General features: G+C 56.6%; 2 protein-coding genes across 6 annotated transcripts; one reads left to right on the top strand and one right to left on the bottom strand.

Moving 5' to 3' along the window:
• The first annotated feature begins 1,386 nt into the window (after nt 1-1,386).
• Nucleotides 1,387-13,821, top strand: INPP5J (inositol polyphosphate-5-phosphatase J). 2 transcript variants are annotated; one of them, XM_041728560.1, is made up of 13 exons: nt 1,387-1,590; nt 3,234-4,396; nt 4,767-4,883; nt 5,009-5,117; nt 5,320-5,436; nt 5,758-5,933; nt 6,369-6,480; nt 6,621-6,730; nt 6,876-7,059; nt 8,701-8,838; nt 9,009-9,086; nt 9,212-9,316; nt 13,504-13,821. In XM_041728560.1, the coding sequence occupies exons 1-13, from the start codon at nt 1,480-1,482 to the stop codon at nt 13,705-13,707; spliced, it is 2,724 nt and encodes a 907-aa protein (XP_041584494.1). In that variant the 5' UTR covers nt 1,387-1,479; the 3' UTR covers nt 13,708-13,821. The 2 variants fall into 2 exon arrangements, with proteins under 2 accessions (XP_041584494.1, XP_041584493.1); XM_041728559.1 differs by lacking the exon at nt 13,504-13,821 and adding an exon at nt 9,514-10,280.
• On the bottom strand, nt 10,414-15,939 carry PLA2G3 (phospholipase A2 group III). Of its 4 annotated transcripts, none has more exons than XM_041728567.1 (7): nt 15,269-15,939; nt 14,109-14,241; nt 13,741-13,875; nt 13,144-13,451; nt 12,363-12,492; nt 12,138-12,254; nt 10,414-11,501 (listed from the first exon to the last, which is right to left on the bottom strand). In XM_041728567.1, the coding sequence occupies exons 1-7, from the start codon at nt 15,804-15,806 to the stop codon at nt 11,324-11,326; spliced, it is 1,539 nt and encodes a 512-aa protein (XP_041584501.1). In that variant the 5' UTR covers nt 15,807-15,939; the 3' UTR covers nt 10,414-11,323. The 4 variants fall into 4 exon arrangements, with proteins under 4 accessions (XP_041584501.1, XP_041584502.1, XP_041584503.1 ...); XM_041728568.1 differs by having other exon boundaries at nt 13,756-13,875; XM_041728569.1 differs by having other exon boundaries at nt 13,768-13,875.
• Between the last annotated feature and the right edge of the window lie 625 nt (nt 15,940-16,564).

Raw genomic sequence — 16,564 nt, 5'->3', positions numbered from 1 at the left:
CCATCACCACCACCTCCATCATCAGTATCACTCCTCCATTTCCATGATCATAATTACATAGGTCGTTATCTCCACTATAATCACCTCCCCTGTAACCACTCATCACTTCCACCATCCTTCATCACCCCAAATTCTTTCTACTCCAGAGCCCTAAGATGGCCTGGGTCTCTGCCCCTACAAATTCCAGCCTCACAGAGTCACTGGCCAGGGAACACAGACTAGAACCAGAGATAGTCAAGCAAAGGTAGGAAGCCCATCCAGGAGAAGGGGATGAGGCATCTGTCCATGCAATTTTCATACAGGGGACAACACAGGCCCATGAGGATACAGAAGTGACTGTGGACCACCCAAGAGCCCTGGGTACAAAACTCTGGACATTTCCTGGCTAAACTAAGTGTGATCATTCCTCTCAAAGCAATCCAGCAATTCTGGAGAAATCAGGATCTCTTAGCAGATAAGAGTAAGAGGGAGAGGAAAGCAGAAGCAGAGGGCCCACAGCCATCCCTGGCCACATCTGAGCCCTGTCACTCATTCACTTTCCTTACTCCCTGACTGAGTCATCTGTTCTGTTCATTCAGCAAACATTTCCCTGGACCCTGTGCTGGGTCCTGGCCATCGAAGTTTCCCAGGCCTGTTTTTGACCTTCCTGCCAGTCTATTCCTCTACTGCTGGGCCTTTCTCCACCTTAGTTCCCTTCCCCTAGACACCCCAATTGGCTCCCATGGGTCTTGGGTTACTGAGAAAGCTCCCCTCACTGTAGCTCTTAAGATCTCCCCACCTTGCTGGGTGACCTTGAGCAAGTCCCTCTAACAAACCACATCCAGTGCATACTGGAAAGAGGAAAGGTGAGAGGGGCTGGGCTGTGGAGACATCCAGGGCAGATGGCCAGGTGTGTGTAGAATAGCAGGGGCGGTGCTGAGGCTCCAGCAGTTGGAGCTTGAGTGTCTGGTTCTCCGATGGGAAAGATAGAGCAGGCAGGGGGCTGGCACCAAGGCCCAGAAATGGGGCAAAGGTGAGGACAAAGCAAGCCCTGGGCTGGCAGGGAGTCAAGCTCCCAGGATCATGGCAGGGACTTAGGTGTCTCTGTGGCCTTGGAGAGGGTGCTGACCTCCGAGCTACCTGTCTCTACCTTACCTGTCAGGTGTGTCAATACCCCACCCTCGAGTGAGAACCCACCAGGCCTACTGGCAGGAAAGTGGGGACAGACAGACAGCTTCCTCCATGTTGCTGGTCGGGCCCCAAGCCAGGCCAATGGGCACACTCTCCACCCTGCCCCACGGCCATTTCAGCCTCAGCAGTCAGCTTGAAGGGTTCCCAGAGTGTAGGCCACCTTGCCTTGGCCACCTCTAGGTTGGGAAGTAGGTGCCTGTGTCTTTAAATTCTCAGCAGGTTGAAACGGCTGATGACATCACTGGTTCCCGGGAGCGGAGGAGCTAGAGCCAGAGCCCGAGGGAGCCCGGGCTGCTAGGGGCTGCAGACATGGAGGGCCAGAGCAGCAGTGGCAGTAGGAGGCCAGGGACCCGGGCTGGCCTAGGTCCCCTGCCTGTGCCTGTGCCCCATGTGGTTTCCCAAACTGGGGCACCCTCCAAGGTAAGACCGCTAAAACCTAGCACCCCATCCCTGATCCTTGGTCCCACACACCCCCACACACGGCAGGCACCCTGGTGCCCCTGGCTGAGGGGCTGGCACTCTCCTCTACCCACCAACAGGGGCTAGGCAAACAGGGCACTCTGGGGGCTGAGGGGGCAGTGATGGGACACCCAGAGAGAGATGGAGTTCGCCATCTCCGGGAGCCCCCAGCAAGCCCTGGACTGGGTGTCAGGGGATCCAGCTGTGCTCCAGCTTTGCTGTGTGACCTTGGGCAAGTTGCTTGTCCTCTCTGAACCAATGCAAAATGAGGAGGCTTGTTCCTGAAAACTAAAATGGTGACATCTGGGGTGTCTAAGTTGCTAGTGCTGGAGGTGGTGTGGTGGTTTGGGGGACACTTGGAGCCGAGGAGGAAGCCTAAAATGCAGTCTCAAAGAGCTAAGTTTGGGGAGGAAGGTGGAGGCAGAGTTTCAGATTCTCTGAACCGAGAAGGACACGGGACACAGACAGAGCTGCATGTCTGGAGGCAAGGATGGGGCCACCTCAGGACGAGTGTAAACCTTCTGCCCTCCCTGGCAAAGGACATTTTATCCCGTCTTCTGGAGATAGGGGCATCAGAAACAGAGGACAGATGGGAAGGAGAGAGGAGGTCCCTGCAGGGCCTCATGTTCCCCCACTCCACCTGCCCCCACTCCACCTGCCCCCACTCCACCTGCCGGACAAAAAGAGGATACCTGCTTGTCTGTCCTCAAAGGTGAGGGACACAGGGGAGAGGGTACAATTGGGCACAGAGAAGTGCCCTGCCAGGATCTGCCAGGATCCTGGACTTACACAGAATGTTAGAATCACACTTGATGAGGACAGACTATTCCATGGGGTTCAAATGGAATCCTAGAAAATGTTCGGCTCATAAACGCACAGAATATGAGACCAAGGCTTCTCAGGATTCCATCATTTTACAGATGAAAACTGAGCCCCTGGGCAGAGAGGTGCTTGTCTAAGGTGACAGAGAGCTGGGCTTAGAATTGACATGGCTAGTCTTAGCCCTAGGCTCTTGCTTCTATATGGAACTCTGGGAATGGGTGAGGAGGACAGGGAGGACTGTGGCCAAGGAGTTTGGGATCCTTGACAGGGACAAAGCTGAGGGTTCCTGGAGGAACTATGGAGGAAAGGAGGGAAATTTAATAGGCTAGACCCAAGGTGTCCAGAGAGGGCAGATCCGGGGTGTTAGGTCAGTAGCCCTTAGCCAGGGGAGCAGGAGGGAATGCAGGGAGAGCTGCCCAGGGAACCTGACTCCAGACACCCAGCCCTCCAGCGCGACCAGGGAGTGGGCGTCAGTCAGCCAGGAAGGCAAGGGAAGAAACCTTGGGTATGGCTCACATGCTGCCTCGTTTGAGTTGGGGGTCTTAGTTTCCCCTTCTGTGAGAGGTGTCAGACTTGAGAGAGGGAGATAAGGTTCTGTCTCCTGTTTCCTCCAAAAGAGAAGCTGATTTGCAACAGAATGGATTGAAGTGAGAAATTAGGAAGAACTTCCTTGCAAAGATGTGCCTTTCTTACCTAGACGGAGTATGCTGGGGTCTCCATGGAAGACGGGGCCCGAGCCCCCGGGTAGGGTTACCCTGAGTCTTTGACTGGTCTTCTTCCAGGTGGACTCAAGTTTTCAACTCCCATCGAAGAATGCAGCCCCGGCACCCTCAGAACCGAGATTGGCCCTAGCAGCCGTGGGGCCGCGAGCGGCTGTGCCACCTTCCACAGAGGGGCCCAGGTTGGCTCTGGCATCTCCCCGACCCATCCTGGCTCCACTGTCTACCCCCGGAGGACAGAAGACAGCTCCTGCCCGCCGCAGCTCCAGCCTGGCTCCGACATCTGTGGGCCAGTTAGTCGTGTCTGCCTCGGCTGGGCCAAAGCCTCCTGCGGTGACCTCAGGCTCAGTCCTGGCTCCGACATCCCTGGGGCAGCTAGTGATATCTGCCTCAGCGGGGCCGAGGCCTCCCCCAGCCACCCTGCGGCCCAGGCTGTCTCCAACATCCAGGGACCAGAAGCAGGTGCCACCTGCCTCCGTGGGACCCAAGCCAGCACTGGCTGCCTCAGGCCTGAGCCTGGCCCTGGCATCTGAGGAGCAACACTCACAGCCCCCCTCCAACTCTTCCCCAGTGCCCAGTCCAGTCTTGTCGTCCTCTCAAGAACAGGCCCTGGCTCCAGCTTCTGTGACCTCAGCCTCGACCTCTGTGGGACAGAAGCCAGCTAAACAGAAGGCTGCCCCAGCTCCTAAACCTCTCCCCTCTTCTGAAGCGCATCTGCAGCCTTCAGCTCTGGCCTCTGGTCCCACAGGCTCCACATCCTTGATCCAAAGCCCCCCAGACCCCCGGATCTCCCCCTCATTCAGAGCCCGGCCTGAGGCCCCCCGTAGCAGCCCTGAGGATCCTGTCCTGCCCCCGCCACCCCAGACACTACCCCTGGATGTGGGCCAGGGCCCTCCAGAGCCTGCCACCCGTTCCCCAGGACTTCTGTCCCCCACCTTCCGGCCAGGGTCCTCCTCGGCCCAGACTGTGCCCCCACCTCTACCCAAGCCACCCCGGTCTCCCAGCCGTTCCCCCAGTCGCTCCCCCAACCGCTCCCCCTGTGTCCCCCCAGCCCCTGAGACAGCCCTCCCCAGGCCTGGCAGCCAGGGTGTGGGGCATAGTGGGCACTTGAGCCCCAGCCTTCAGCCTCGAGAAACTCCAGCTCCAGTCATCACCTCCCCTTGTACCTCCACCTCATCATCCTCTTGGTCAGCTCAGCCTACCTGCAAGAGCGACCCTGGCTTCTGGTGAGGGGGCCTTCTCTCAAGAAAGACTGGTAGGGCTTGAGCTGTGAAGTTAGCCGTCCTTCCAGGGTGGCTTACCCTACACTGCCCCAGTTTACTTCCCTGAGGAGGATTCTTTGGGAGGTACTGGGCCTACTCTGGAACCCTCAGGAGACAACATCTCCTCCTAAGGGACTTGCCCACCTCTGCCTCAATGGCTTTCCCCTGGGAGAGTCTGGTAGGAGGGATATTGGCTGGGCCCACTGTCCTTCTCCTGAGAGCTTACACCCACACCTGCCTCAGTTTATTTCCCCCAGAAAGATCCTTGTGGGAGGGAGACCAAGGATGAGGGAGTGGTGCCCAGTGGTAACCCCTTCTCTACCCCCACCCCCAGGATCACTGTGGTCACATGGAACGTGGGCACTGCCATGCCCCCTGATGACGTCACATCCCTCCTCCACCTGGGCAGCAGTGGCGATGACAGTGACGGGGCAGACATGATTGCCATAGGGTGAGGGGGCCGGGCATGTGGACCCTGCTCAGGAACCCCTTGTGCCTCCCAGACCCTTGCCCATGGGAGGGGCTTCTAGGGCACCCCCAACCTGACAGCTGCTTCACCCCCACCTCGACTCCCAGATTGCAGGAAGTCAACTCCATGATCAACAAGCGGCTCAAGGACGCGCTCTTCACAGACCAGTGGAGCGAGCTCTTCATGGACGCACTGGCACCCTTCAACTTCGTGCTGGTAACGTCTCCCTCAGCCCCCGGAAGGGTGGAGACCCCTGGATCCCTGGCCCTAGCTCTGCCTTGACTCACTGTGGGGCCTGCTGGGCCTCTGTGGCCAGGTCTGCGAAATGGGAGTTCTGAAAGACTGGGGGAAAGCGCACAGCGGGGCAGAGGGAGGGGGGGTTGTGTCCAGCTCTCAACCAGGTCACCTCCTGCCGCAGGTGAGCACCGTGCGGATGCAGGGCGTCATCTTGCTGCTGTTCGCCAAGTACTACCATCTGCCCTTCCTGAGGGATGTGCAGACGGACTGCACGCGCACTGGCCTGGGTGGCTATTGGGTGAGCATGCGAGCAGCCCCAGAGGGGTCTATAGATTAGTCCTCCGGTCCCCCACACACTGGCAAGGTCCCCTCTCCGTCTCCACCCCCGACTCTGAGGCCTTCCTCTCCCCAACGCCGCCCCACACCCCACACCATTTTCTAGACCAAGCCCCCTTCCTGTCCCTGCCCCATCCAGTGCTCTGCTCCGTTTTTTTAGAACCCACCTGCTCTAAGCCTTGTCCACCTGCGGGCTGGCCTCGCCCTTCTCGATGCCCCTCCCAGTGCCTCACCTACTTGCCGAGGCCCCACCCTTGACTCTCGACCAACTTTGTCTCCCAAGGGCAACAAGGGTGGAGTGAGTGTGCGACTGGCCGCCTTTGGGCACATGCTCTGTTTCTTGAACTGCCACTTGCCTGCACACATGGACAAAGCAGAGCAGCGCAAGGACAACTTCCAGACCATCCTTAGCCTCCAGCAGTTCCCGGGGCCTGGGGCACACGGCATCCTGGATCATGAGTATGGGCTGTGGCCGGGGCCAAATTGAGCGTGGGGGTCGGTGGGGAGGCTAGTGAAGGACAAGTAGGCCTCAGAGAGTGGAGTCCCAAATACTTGGCCACAGGAACCTGTACCAGCCTGGGTGGGCCTTGTGGGGAGAGGCAGATCCTATGACGGGTACCCTCAAACTACATCTAGGAACACGAATGTAAGTTTGGTGGGGCCAGAGCCTGCGGGGTGGAGCTTTGTTGAGGGGCAGGGCCTTGCCCAGGGTCCAACCTAACATTATTCTAGATTTATGCCCCTGCTGTTCTTTGGCAGGCGGAGAATCTGCTGCCACCCACTCCACCCATTGCGTCATTACTAGGGTCATCCAGTGCTGTTGGTTAGGTAGAGGTGAAGGATCTGGGTGGGGCTTTCATCCCGTGGACCTTGATGACTCCCACCCCGGAACAGCCTCGTGTTCTGGTTTGGGGACCTCAACTTCCGCATCGAGAGCTATGACCTGCACTTCGTCAAGTTTGCCATTGACAGCGACCAACTCCACCAGCTCTGGGAGAAGGACCAGGTGCAGAATCCCAGCCCGCACCCTAAACACCAAGCACATGGAGCATGACCAGCACACCTTTGTATACTAGGCTCTGGCTCTTCCCTTCACTTGCCCTGTCCAAGCCATTGTCCAATTCATACCCTTTTGGACCTTCACAGCTCAACATGGCCAAGAGCACCTGGCCCATCCTGAAGGGCTTCCAAGAGGGGCCCCTCAACTTTGCGCCCACCTTCAAATTTGATGTGGGTACTAACAAATATGACACCAGGTAAGCTCAGCACTGGGATGAGGTGGACACATGGGCTGAAGTCTTCTGGATAGGGAAGAAAGGGAAGAGGATTGGCAAGAAGCAAAGCTGGGGCTGTGCCTCAAACCCTAGCCCCTGAAACTTGGGTCACCCCTGCCCACTTCAGTGCCAAGAAGCGGAAGCCAGCCTGGACAGACCGTATCCTGTGGAAGGTCAAGGCTCCAGGTGTGGGTCCCAGCCCCTCAGGACGGGAAAGCCATCGGCTCCAGGTGACCCAGCACAGCTACCGCAGCCACATGGAATACACTGTCAGTGACCATAAGCCCGTGGCCGCCCAGTTTGTCCTGCAGGTGAGTCCCAGCCTCATCCTCCTGTCATTATGTCCCCAGATTCAGCTCAGCATCCCATGGCCCACCAGTAACCCCTTGATGGGGGCAAAGCCTGCCCTCAGCAGCATCCATTCATTGTAGCAGAGAAGGGGTGGGTTATGATCTCTATTTTCAGATGCAGAAACCAAGGCTCAGAGACACAGCATCACATGCTGCTGAACAGAAGAATTAGGATTTGAACCCAAGCTAGTCTTCAGAGTCCTATACCTTCCCCACGAATCCCTAGCTCTGTTCTTCTGAGAAAGGATTAGGACATGAGGGATTGGATGTGAGGCCAGGACATTTGTTAAAATTCACATTATATAGTATAGAATAAGACCAGAAAAATCAAAATATTTATTCAAACCCCATATTTATTTATTATTTATTTACTATTTGCCGTGTGCCAAGCACCATGAATGAGGTAGTCATGGGGAGGAGGAGTAGAGATATGAAAAATACAAAGCTAAATTCTAAGGGATTACTGTAATTTAGCATTGCGTTTAAGGTTGAGGTCTCTGGTTGGCAAAGTAAAAAAGAGAAATGCTAGAATGTCAGAACCAGACCTGAGAGACTATGTAACCCAACACTCTGTTTTTCTCAGGGAAAACTGAGGCCCCCAGTAGGGTAGGCATGTTCCCCAAGCCGCACATATGCTCAGCAGTGAGGGAAGGTAGATCCCATCTTTCCAGTCCTGAAACCCAACTCTGGGCTCTCTGATTCCCTTGATCTGATAAGAGAGAGCCCTGCAGCCCAGAGAATGTTTTCGCTGGTAACTTTGTCATGTGGTCAGTCAGTGGGACATTGGCCAATATCCTCAGTTGGGAATGGAAATCTGCCCAAGTCTGGCCTTCCATGACCTTTGGTAAAAGACTTGGGTGTGAGATTTAACCCTCAGTCAGGGGCCTCACCTTGGGAACCACTCCTTTTGGGTAACCTACCCTGACCTTCCCTCCTTATCAAGGACTCTGACCCTTGCAGAACGTTAAACTGTCGAGCACCTACTACATGCCAGGCTCTTTGGCTGTCACCCCTTTGAATGCCTTTATGGCCCTGAGATACCAAATTCTCCTCCTTGTTTTACTGAGGGGAAACTGAGTCTCAGAAAACTTGAGTCTCTTCATGAAAGCAACACAATCAAAACGAGACTTAGTGACCTTGACCTGACAAGGCTCTGGAGATCATTTCCAAGAGGCCACCGGGCACACCTGATGTTAGGAGCCTCAGGACAGGAAGAGGATGTGCCGGTTTCTTCTGGAACAGCCTGGCTCAAAACCTGAGGAGGGAGGGAAACCTGAAACCCAATGAACAGAGGAGCAGACAAAAGCTTGAGCCTGACACACCATCTGGGTCCTTCCCTGAGGGACAACAGCAGAGGAATGACAGAACCAGGGCTACACTATTCACCTCCAGGCTGTGTTCTCACTGCCCAAGGAGGCTCTGGGCATAAGGAGCCCTGAGGTGGGATGTGGGAAGCCTGGCATTTACCCTAGACCTGTTCTGCCTTGGTTTCTCAATCTGTAAGGTGGTTTCAAAGGCCCTTTGCTGACTCAGGCCCAAGGGCCCTAGGTGTATAGGATACTTAGAGGGTGTCCCCCCGATGTTGCCCCTGCCCCTGGGCAGTTTGCTTACAGGGACGACGTGCCACTAGTGCGGCTGGAGGTGGCTGATGAGTGGGTGCGGCCAGAGCAGGCCGTGGTGAGGTACCGCATCGAGACTGTGTTCGCCCGCAGCTCCTGGGACTGGATTGGCTTGTACCGGGTGAGAAGGGCAGGGATGGTCAGGGACTCTGAGAAGGGAGGACCTGGAGGAGCAGCCGGGCGCTCAGGGGGATCACTGGCTTCTCTGGAGTTTGCTGCTACACTGCAGGGGGCGGGGGGGGGGCTGCAGTCACGTGATAGGAGACACAACCCTGAATCCTCTCACCCCAGGTAGGTTTCCGCCACTGCAAGGACTACGTGGCTTATGTCTGGGCCAAACACGAGGATGTGGATGGGAACATCTACCAGGTACTGAAGGGGAAGCAGAGAGTGGGAGGAGTCCCCTGTTGCCTTTGGGGCTCAGGACGTGGCTTGGACAGTCCTTGAAGCTGCCTCCTTGACCCTAACCTGAGCCTATGCCCTGGGCCCATCAGGTGACCTTCAGTGAGGAGTCATTGCCCAAGGGCCATGGAGATTTCATACTGGGCTATTACAGCCACACACACAGCATCCTCATTGGTGTCACTGAGCCCTTCCAGGTGAGTAGTCAGATCGTGGGGTCGGGGGTGCTAATAGATCCTTTTCAAATGTCACAGCCTCTACATTCTGCTCCATAATCTCCTACAAGTAACCTGACCTTCTTGAGTCTGTCAGTGGGCAGGGTTGGAGTGGTTCAAAGATGCCTTCAGTGGCTAGTCAGGGAGTGGGGCACCCCAGTAACCAGCCTTCCCCCCAGATCTCGCTGCCTACCTCGGAGTTGGCCAGCAGCAGCACAGATAGCTCAAGTGCCAGCTCAGAGGATGAAGATGACAGTACCCTGGAGCTGCTTGCACCCAAGTCCCGCAGCCCCAGCCCTGGCAAGTCCAAGAGACACCGTAGCCGCAGCCCAGGCCTGGCCCGCTTCCCTGGCCTTGCCCTGAGGCCTTCATCCCGTGAACGCCGTGGTGCCAGCCGCAGCCCCTCACCCCAGAGCCGCCGCCTGCCCCGGGTGGCTCCTGACAAGGGCAATGATGGTGGCAGCCGGGGCAGTAGTGAGGAGGGACCCTCTGGGCTGCCTGGTCCCTGGGCCTTCCCACCATCTGTGCCTCGAAGCCTGGGCTTGCTGCCTGCCTTGCGCCTGGAAACCGTTGACCCTGGTGGTGGTGGCTCCTGGGGACCTAATCGGGAGGCCCCAGCCCCTAGTAGCCTGTCTACTAGTCCCCAGGGCCGACAGGGGCTGGAGGAAGGGGGTCTGGGGCCATGAGGGTAGGTGGGCAGATGGGCCCAGGTGGCCCCCACTGTGCCCCAATCTTCTGCAAACCCACCTATGTCCTTCTTGCTGCTGCTCCAGCTTTCTCCACACCTGCCACTCTCTCCTGGCCAGGGGTGGCCAACTGTGGTCCCCCAAACTGAGTCCTGGCATCTCAACTGTGACAATCAGCAAAGCCCTATTGGCCCCCATCTGGGATGGGGTGGGGGGCAATCCTGGAGGTCATCAATTAGAAATTAAATTCTCCAACATCACTCCTGACTCCTTCCTAACTTGTTAGCAGCCTGGGGGTTGGGGTTGTCAGAAGAAGGGACTAAAGAGGCAAGAGGATGATAGATCTGACAATTACCAGGCACCAGCTGTATGCATTACACATGCCATCTCTTTTAATCTGCATCACAACCCTGAGTTGTGGTGCTGAGTTCAGTGCAATTCTTAGACCTATCTTGCAGGTGGGCAAAGTGAGGCCTCCAGGAGGTGAGTCTATCAGAATCACACACCTATCCACAGTTTGGCTATCAATACATTAGAGGGAGGGTGCTAAGCACTCTCCATAAATTATTTTACTTAATCCTCAACAATCCTATGAGGTAGGTTCTGATTACACGGCCCTTTTTCAGAGGAGGAGACTAAGGCTCAGAGTGGGGAAGGTCCCTCACTCAAGGACACAGAGGAGATTTGAATTTAGGTTTAGAGTAGGAAAAAATGGGCCAAGGCTGTGCCAAGAAGAGCACAATAGCTGTTAAGAGAAGGGATCCCCCAAGAAGAAGAGTTGGGAAGCCCCCTCTGGCCACCCTCCCCTTTCCTGGATATAGACACAGGCACTTCTGTGACATCTCATTCCCTACCTGCTGCCTCAGGCGTCAGCAAGTTGGTGCTGGGGCTCCCCAGGACAGATTTTTGTAACATGTATTAATTTTGCAACCTGGAGATAAATGTACCTCTTCTTGGTACCTCCTGAGGCTGCTGTAATAAATTACCCTTCCCCATTCCCTTCTGGCAAGGCCTAGGCCCAAGACATCAGAATGAGCTTCCTGAACCTCACATCCAAGCACAGAGGGGTCGTGTCACCAACTCAAGAGCGCTCAGCACAGCAGGAGACGTGGTCCAGCATTTCAGCCTTGCCTCCCCTTCCCTCCTCATCCAGCCCCCTGGCTTTCCACAGGGGCCCAAGCCATGCTTCAGTCTAACATATGGAGAGGAAGCCAAGACCCCCTAGGGCTAAGCAGAGCTGGGGGCAGGGTCCAGTCTGGAACTGAGATCAGTGGTTCTAGGATTTCTGCTGCCCGTTGGGTCTTCAGGCTGCCTGGGTCAGCTGCAGGCAGCGGTCATAGAACGATATGGGGGCTCTTGTGTGATCTGAAGGCCGCACCTGCCTTTCACCTGTGCCCACACCCCAGACCTGGAGCCGCCTCTTTTGAAGTCGCCGCAAGTGTCGGGCTGACACCTTGATGGCTTTAGGGTCTCTGGAACAGCTGTGGGCAGAGAAAAGTGGGGCAGGTGGTTAAGGCTGCCAAGGATCCTGCCCTCCTCTGCAGACAGGGGCATTGAGCCTAGAGAGAAGCAGGGCTGGGGCCAGGGAGAGCTGGGTTACTTCTCGAAGGGGGCAAGAGAAACCTGGGCTGGCATCAAGAGGCCCCTGTTCTGCTACCAGCTGGCTGTAGACACCTGGGCCAAGCTGGGCCTCGGTTTCCTCACCTGTGAAATGGGGAAGGTAATGAGGGTCTTGCTCTGAGAATCCGAACTGAAATGAGATTTTAGCTCAGGAGTAAGTATTAAGTAAGCATTTTTACTATGTGTCAGGCAGGCCTTGGGCTATATGTGTCACACACACCATTTCCTTGGCTTCTACAAGCTTTTTACAAAGAGAATGGAGGCACAGAGAGGTGACTGAACTTGTAGGTCCCACGGAAGTGACAGAGTCAACATGGACCCATATGAACCAAGTGCAGAGCCATAGCTGGGCACCTGGGAGTAGGGTGATGGTGACGATGGAACTCAGAGGTGCCTTGACCCCTTTCCCCATCCCCTGGTCCTGGCACACGAAGGGAAGACAGGTGACCCACCCCCTGGCCAAATGCCCCCTCCCTCCTGGCCTTGCCCTTACTTACCCCTTGCCCTCAGCACAGTCCAGTGGAGAGGCCAGCTCAAAGCAGGTCATGCCTAGCAGCTCCCAAAGCATGTTGGTGCCCGCAGGCGGGCTGTGGAGCCTCAGGAAACGTGCCAGACTGAGGGCAGAGGCAGGCTTAGGCTAGGGCAGGGTCTGGCCACCCGGAGCTCCCCTTTCAGTGACTGGCAGTAGGCTGCCCACCCCCAAGGGCCCAAGCAGGCCTCACCGACGCGTGCAGTTGCAGTGGAAGATGGGCTCATGGGCACTATTGAGTAGCTGGAATTTGGTTTCCTGAGGCCCGATCTGCTGTTCACACTGATCCAGGCGGCGGAAGCTGCGGCAGGCCCGGCGGGCATCTGGATTGGAGTGAGGGACATAGTAGTGAGGGAAGCCCGGTCCCCCAGGAAAGCCCCACTGATACCCACTGCCATTTAGGAGAAACATGGGTTCGTGTCCTCAGCCACACAAACAGTGTTCCTCTCTCTCATGCCCTTCCTGCCCTGAGAATGATGCACACATCACACACACACACACACACACACAAACACCCGCATACACAGACCAGTGCCACCATATAGCCCAGATAGCCCAGAGCTAGGTCAGGAAATGCTTTTGGGTGGTAGAGACTGCTAAGTTGAGACAAGGAGAAGACAACTCGGGAGAGTGCTCCAGGCAGAAGGAACAGCATGTGCAAAGGTCCAGAGGTGAGAGCAAGGTGCTTTTGAGGAACCAAATGAAACTTGTAAGACTGGAGTTTCAACTGGGGAGTAGGGTCTGCAGAACCAACACCTGAGCGCCCCTGGGTATTGAGACATCATGAGCCGTGGTGGAGACTCAGTGAGGACTAACATAGTCAAGTTTGGGGTTTATGAAAATCCTTCTAGCTGCAGCATGACTTGATGGGAAGGTTGGGAGACCCCAGGAGGAGTTTGGAACAGGAAAGGAAGCAACAGAGGTAGGGACACCTTCCCACACCAAGAGCCCTCCAAATCAGGTTCTGAGCTCACCCTGAGGTTTGAGGCCATTCTGTGACCCCTGGAGGCCTGGATGGGTGACCTCCAGCCAGGCTGTGGGGGATATATCAGGTTTGATGGAGGCCACGGGGACCTGGAGAGCTGTGGTGTTGGTTTTGTTGGGACGCTTAGATCCTTTCCGTTGTGGTGGCCGCTTCAGAGGACGCTGCTTCTGTCGAGGCTTGCTGGGGGCTGGGCTCTGGAGGCTGGGACTTGGGGGGGTGGCCGGGGAGCTCCAGGAGGCATTGTAGAAGGTCCTGGGCTGGAGGCGGGCAAGGGGTATGGAGCCATACGTTCTACACCTACAAGGTGACAATTGGTGTCAATTGGTAACTCCTAATTCCCTCTCCCCAGAAGCCTCAGGTTCATCTCCATGGAGACCAAGGCTCTGACAGTCCCATCCCTTGTCCCACTGGGCTGTGTGGAGCCTCCAGGGAAGGTCTGCATCCTGGGCCCTGCCCTGAGGAGAGGACAGGGAGGATGAGGAATCATTTGCTAGAGGATGGACATACAGACAAGCCTCCCTCCCACAGCTTGGAGCCTGGGTTCCACCTCTGACTGGGCAGGGGATTGAAGGAGGCAGCCACATACCCTCCCCACCAGTACCACGCCACACACGCCTCCTGCTCCTCCAGCACGAAGCAGGGGATCTCCAGCACATTGAAGAAGGCCACGCCCATGATGTCTGAGATGGAGTCCTGCTGGTTCTGCAGGCATTGCCGGAACCTGTCCAAGAGCTGGCACTCAGGGGGCCACCCAACTCCTCCTCCAAGCCCACCCAGTCACTGCCATACAGGAGGTTTGAGATCCAAGAATCTCTTCTTCTCCGAGGACTCAGTTTTCCCGCCTGCACAGTGGGGTCTGGCTGGCTGATCCTTTAGGATTCTTTGGAATCCCAGCCTCTGCACCCAGGAACTACCTCACCCCTGAGCCCCCAGCCCTCTCTGCCCACCACCAACCTAGTATCACAGTCACAGTGGGAGATGGTGTGGAATCGGTAGTTTCGGATGCCATAGTTGTACTGGAGGGGCGAGATGTGCTGTGGGCAGTGGTCGTGTTCCTGGCAGCAGAGATCGGGACCTTGGAAGACCCCTGCAAGAAGCAGAGGGGGCCCCAGCTCAGCAGGGTTAGGGGTGTCACACGCTCGCTATGCCTACCCAGTGCAGGAACAGGGACCTTGTTCTTGCTCCAGCCCTGCCACAGACACCCTGGGTGACCTCAGGCCACTCTCCCTCTGGAGGACTCTCAGTTTCAAAGCTTGAAGAAAGCAACCAGGCACAGCCTTTATTGGGCAGCTGCAAATGCCAAGGAGCCCACCCAGGAGCCCTTGTCCAGGAAAGGGATTTCCTCAGGGGAAGTGAAGTCTGCCTCTAGAGCTCCCAAGCTCATACCCCAAATAAAACTCCAAAGTTATGAATGTGTGTGCCATGGAATGGCAAAGAGGCAGGGTGCAACCTTTCTCGCTGGCATGATGAGGCATTGCCAGGATGCCAATCTGCTCTAACTCAGGTGCCAAAGCCTTCCCCCAACCCGCTATACATGCATGCACAAAGACAGCAGTATGGAGTGCAAAAAAGTCATCCAAATTTGTTACCAACTGAGCAGTAGTGATTTTTACTGAGCATTTCCCAATTGCCTGGCACTTCCCACACCCAAGCTCACAGCAGTTCTATGAGGGAAATGTCACTTCCAGGTACAGGTGAGGGAAACCAAGGTTCAGAGAGGGGAAGTGACTTGTTCAGCTTGAATTTGCTAACCCAGGCCTTTGGGCCTTGGCGTCCACTCCCCTGGGCATCCTGTCATCATAAAGCCTCCTCTTGGGTAATGGCGTTTTGGCTCACCCAACCTTGGACTCAGTCCAGTCCAACCCTTCCCTGGGAGGGTGATTAATGAGGATTCCAAGGTTTTGATTAGATTTCCCATCTGTGACCTAATTTAAGCAACCCATGATGAGACTTATGGTCACCCCCATTTTACAGATAAAGACATTGAAATTCAGAGTGGTTAAGTCTGAATAACTTAGATTCCCCCAAGGGTGTATAGCCTGGATGAGTGGGGGGTAGAGCTGAAAGCCTGCACTTCCCTCCCCTGCCCCTCAGTCCACATTCCCATGGCTCACCCAGCTCCGAGGAGTTCCCAGCAGAATCCCCTACTCCACACCACAGCGTGCCAGGAATGGTCCAGCCTCTCTTCACCCGCTGGTGTCCTGTGCTGCCAGGTGCTCCACTCTGTTCTGCTTTCTCCTCCCTGGCCCCTGCTGCTCGCTTCTCCCTAGCCCCTGCTGGATGCTCTTCAGGCCCTCGGCAGGCCCCCCACTGACTCTGAAGTGTGGCCAGGGTTCTCTGCAGCTTGGGTCCAGGGGTGTGGATGAAGGAGCCCCGGGTGATCTCCCCAGCACAGAGGGCACTGAAGGCTGCGGTGAGCTCTGGCTCATCTTGCCGGCTACACGCTTGCAGCCTCCCCTGCCTGTCCCAGTGAGTGTGGAACAGGGCCAGTCCCTGGGCATCCTTGCCCAGAAAGCTCAGAGTCCCCAAGGAGTTGCCAGGGATGGGCCTGGCCAGGTGGCAAGAGGTGCTGTCCCAGAGAAGGTTAGAGGAGCCCCCCACAGCCACTCCCAGGAAGCTCAGCATCCCTAACAGCACTACTGGAACCCCCATTCCGTCCCGGATCAGCCGACGCAGACAAAGCCCGCAGGACACCTACCCCTGGCAGCCCACGAGGCAGCAGCTTTAGCAACTGAGCAGCAGCTTTAGCAATTGAGCGGAAGCAGTGCCCTCCAGACCCAGTGCAGCGGGGCCAATGAATGGAGCTTTGGGAGGAGTAGGAAGGAGGCTGGAGTATGGGGTGATCTCGGGCTTGTAACTCAATCCACCGGCTGGGCAGGCTGCTGATTGGCCAAGGAGTGCACTTGCCAGGGCCCACGCCCCCATTCACCACGCCTTTCTCATCCAGTCACCTGCTGCCAGCCCCGCCTGCATGGGTACTGTGGGAGCCAAAGTCTTGGGCCCTGAGGCAGGGGGCCAGGAGGGGATCTCTATCTCCCTGGGGAGAGAAGAGGGGTCAGGGGCACTTAGGAAGCTCCCAGAACTTGTCCTCAGCCCCTGCCCCAGTGGTGGCTGCCACACCCACCTCTATGAAGTTGGCAGAGGGCTGCGGCCTCTACCAGAGCGGCATGAACGAGGTGAGGGCAGGACTGGGGCCCTGTGCACCTCCCCAACCCCGGGAGTTCAGAGGCTTCTGGGAAAGGGAGTGTCCATCCCCTGGCCACCTAGGGTGCACCACCACCCATCGCTGGTTCTAAGAAAGCCTCTCAGCAAATCACGGGACAGTGCCCCAGGGCTCTCCACTTCCTGCGACTCAGAGACACAGGCCTGGCCAAGCAGCAACCCTCCTGGTCCCATAGACGGTAGAGACA

The sequence above is a fragment of the Vulpes lagopus genome, chromosome 14 (genome assembly GCF_018345385.1).
Source record: "Vulpes lagopus strain Blue_001 chromosome 14, ASM1834538v1, whole genome shotgun sequence".
Taxonomy (NCBI): Eukaryota; Metazoa; Chordata; class Mammalia; order Carnivora; family Canidae; genus Vulpes; species Vulpes lagopus.
This window is presented reverse-complemented; position numbering and strand designations above follow the sequence as displayed.

Excerpts from the sequence above, each read along its gene's own strand:
- INPP5J (XM_041728559.1), top strand. The coding sequence starts at position 1,480 with ATGGAGGGCCAGAGCAGCAGTGGCAGTAGGAGGCCAGGGACCCGGGCT. Across the intron at positions 4,397-4,766 it reads AAGAGCGACCCTGGCTTCTG|GATCACTGTGGTCACATGGA; the intron begins GTGAGGGGGCCT and ends CCCCACCCCCAG. Across the intron at positions 4,884-5,008 it reads GCAGACATGATTGCCATAGG|ATTGCAGGAAGTCAACTCCA; the intron begins GTGAGGGGGCCG and ends CTCGACTCCCAG.
- PLA2G3 (XM_041728567.1), bottom strand. The coding sequence starts at position 15,806 with ATGGGGGTTCCAGTAGTGCTGTTAGGGATGCTGAGCTTCCTGGGAGTG. Across the intron at positions 14,242-15,268 it reads TGGGAACTCCTCGGAGCTGG|GGGTCTTCCAAGGTCCCGAT; the intron begins GTGAGCCATGGG and ends TGCTTCTTGCAG. Across the intron at positions 12,255-12,362 it reads CACTGCAACTGCACGCGTCG|TCTGGCACGTTTCCTGAGGC; the intron begins GTGAGGCCTGCT and ends CTCTGCCCTCAG.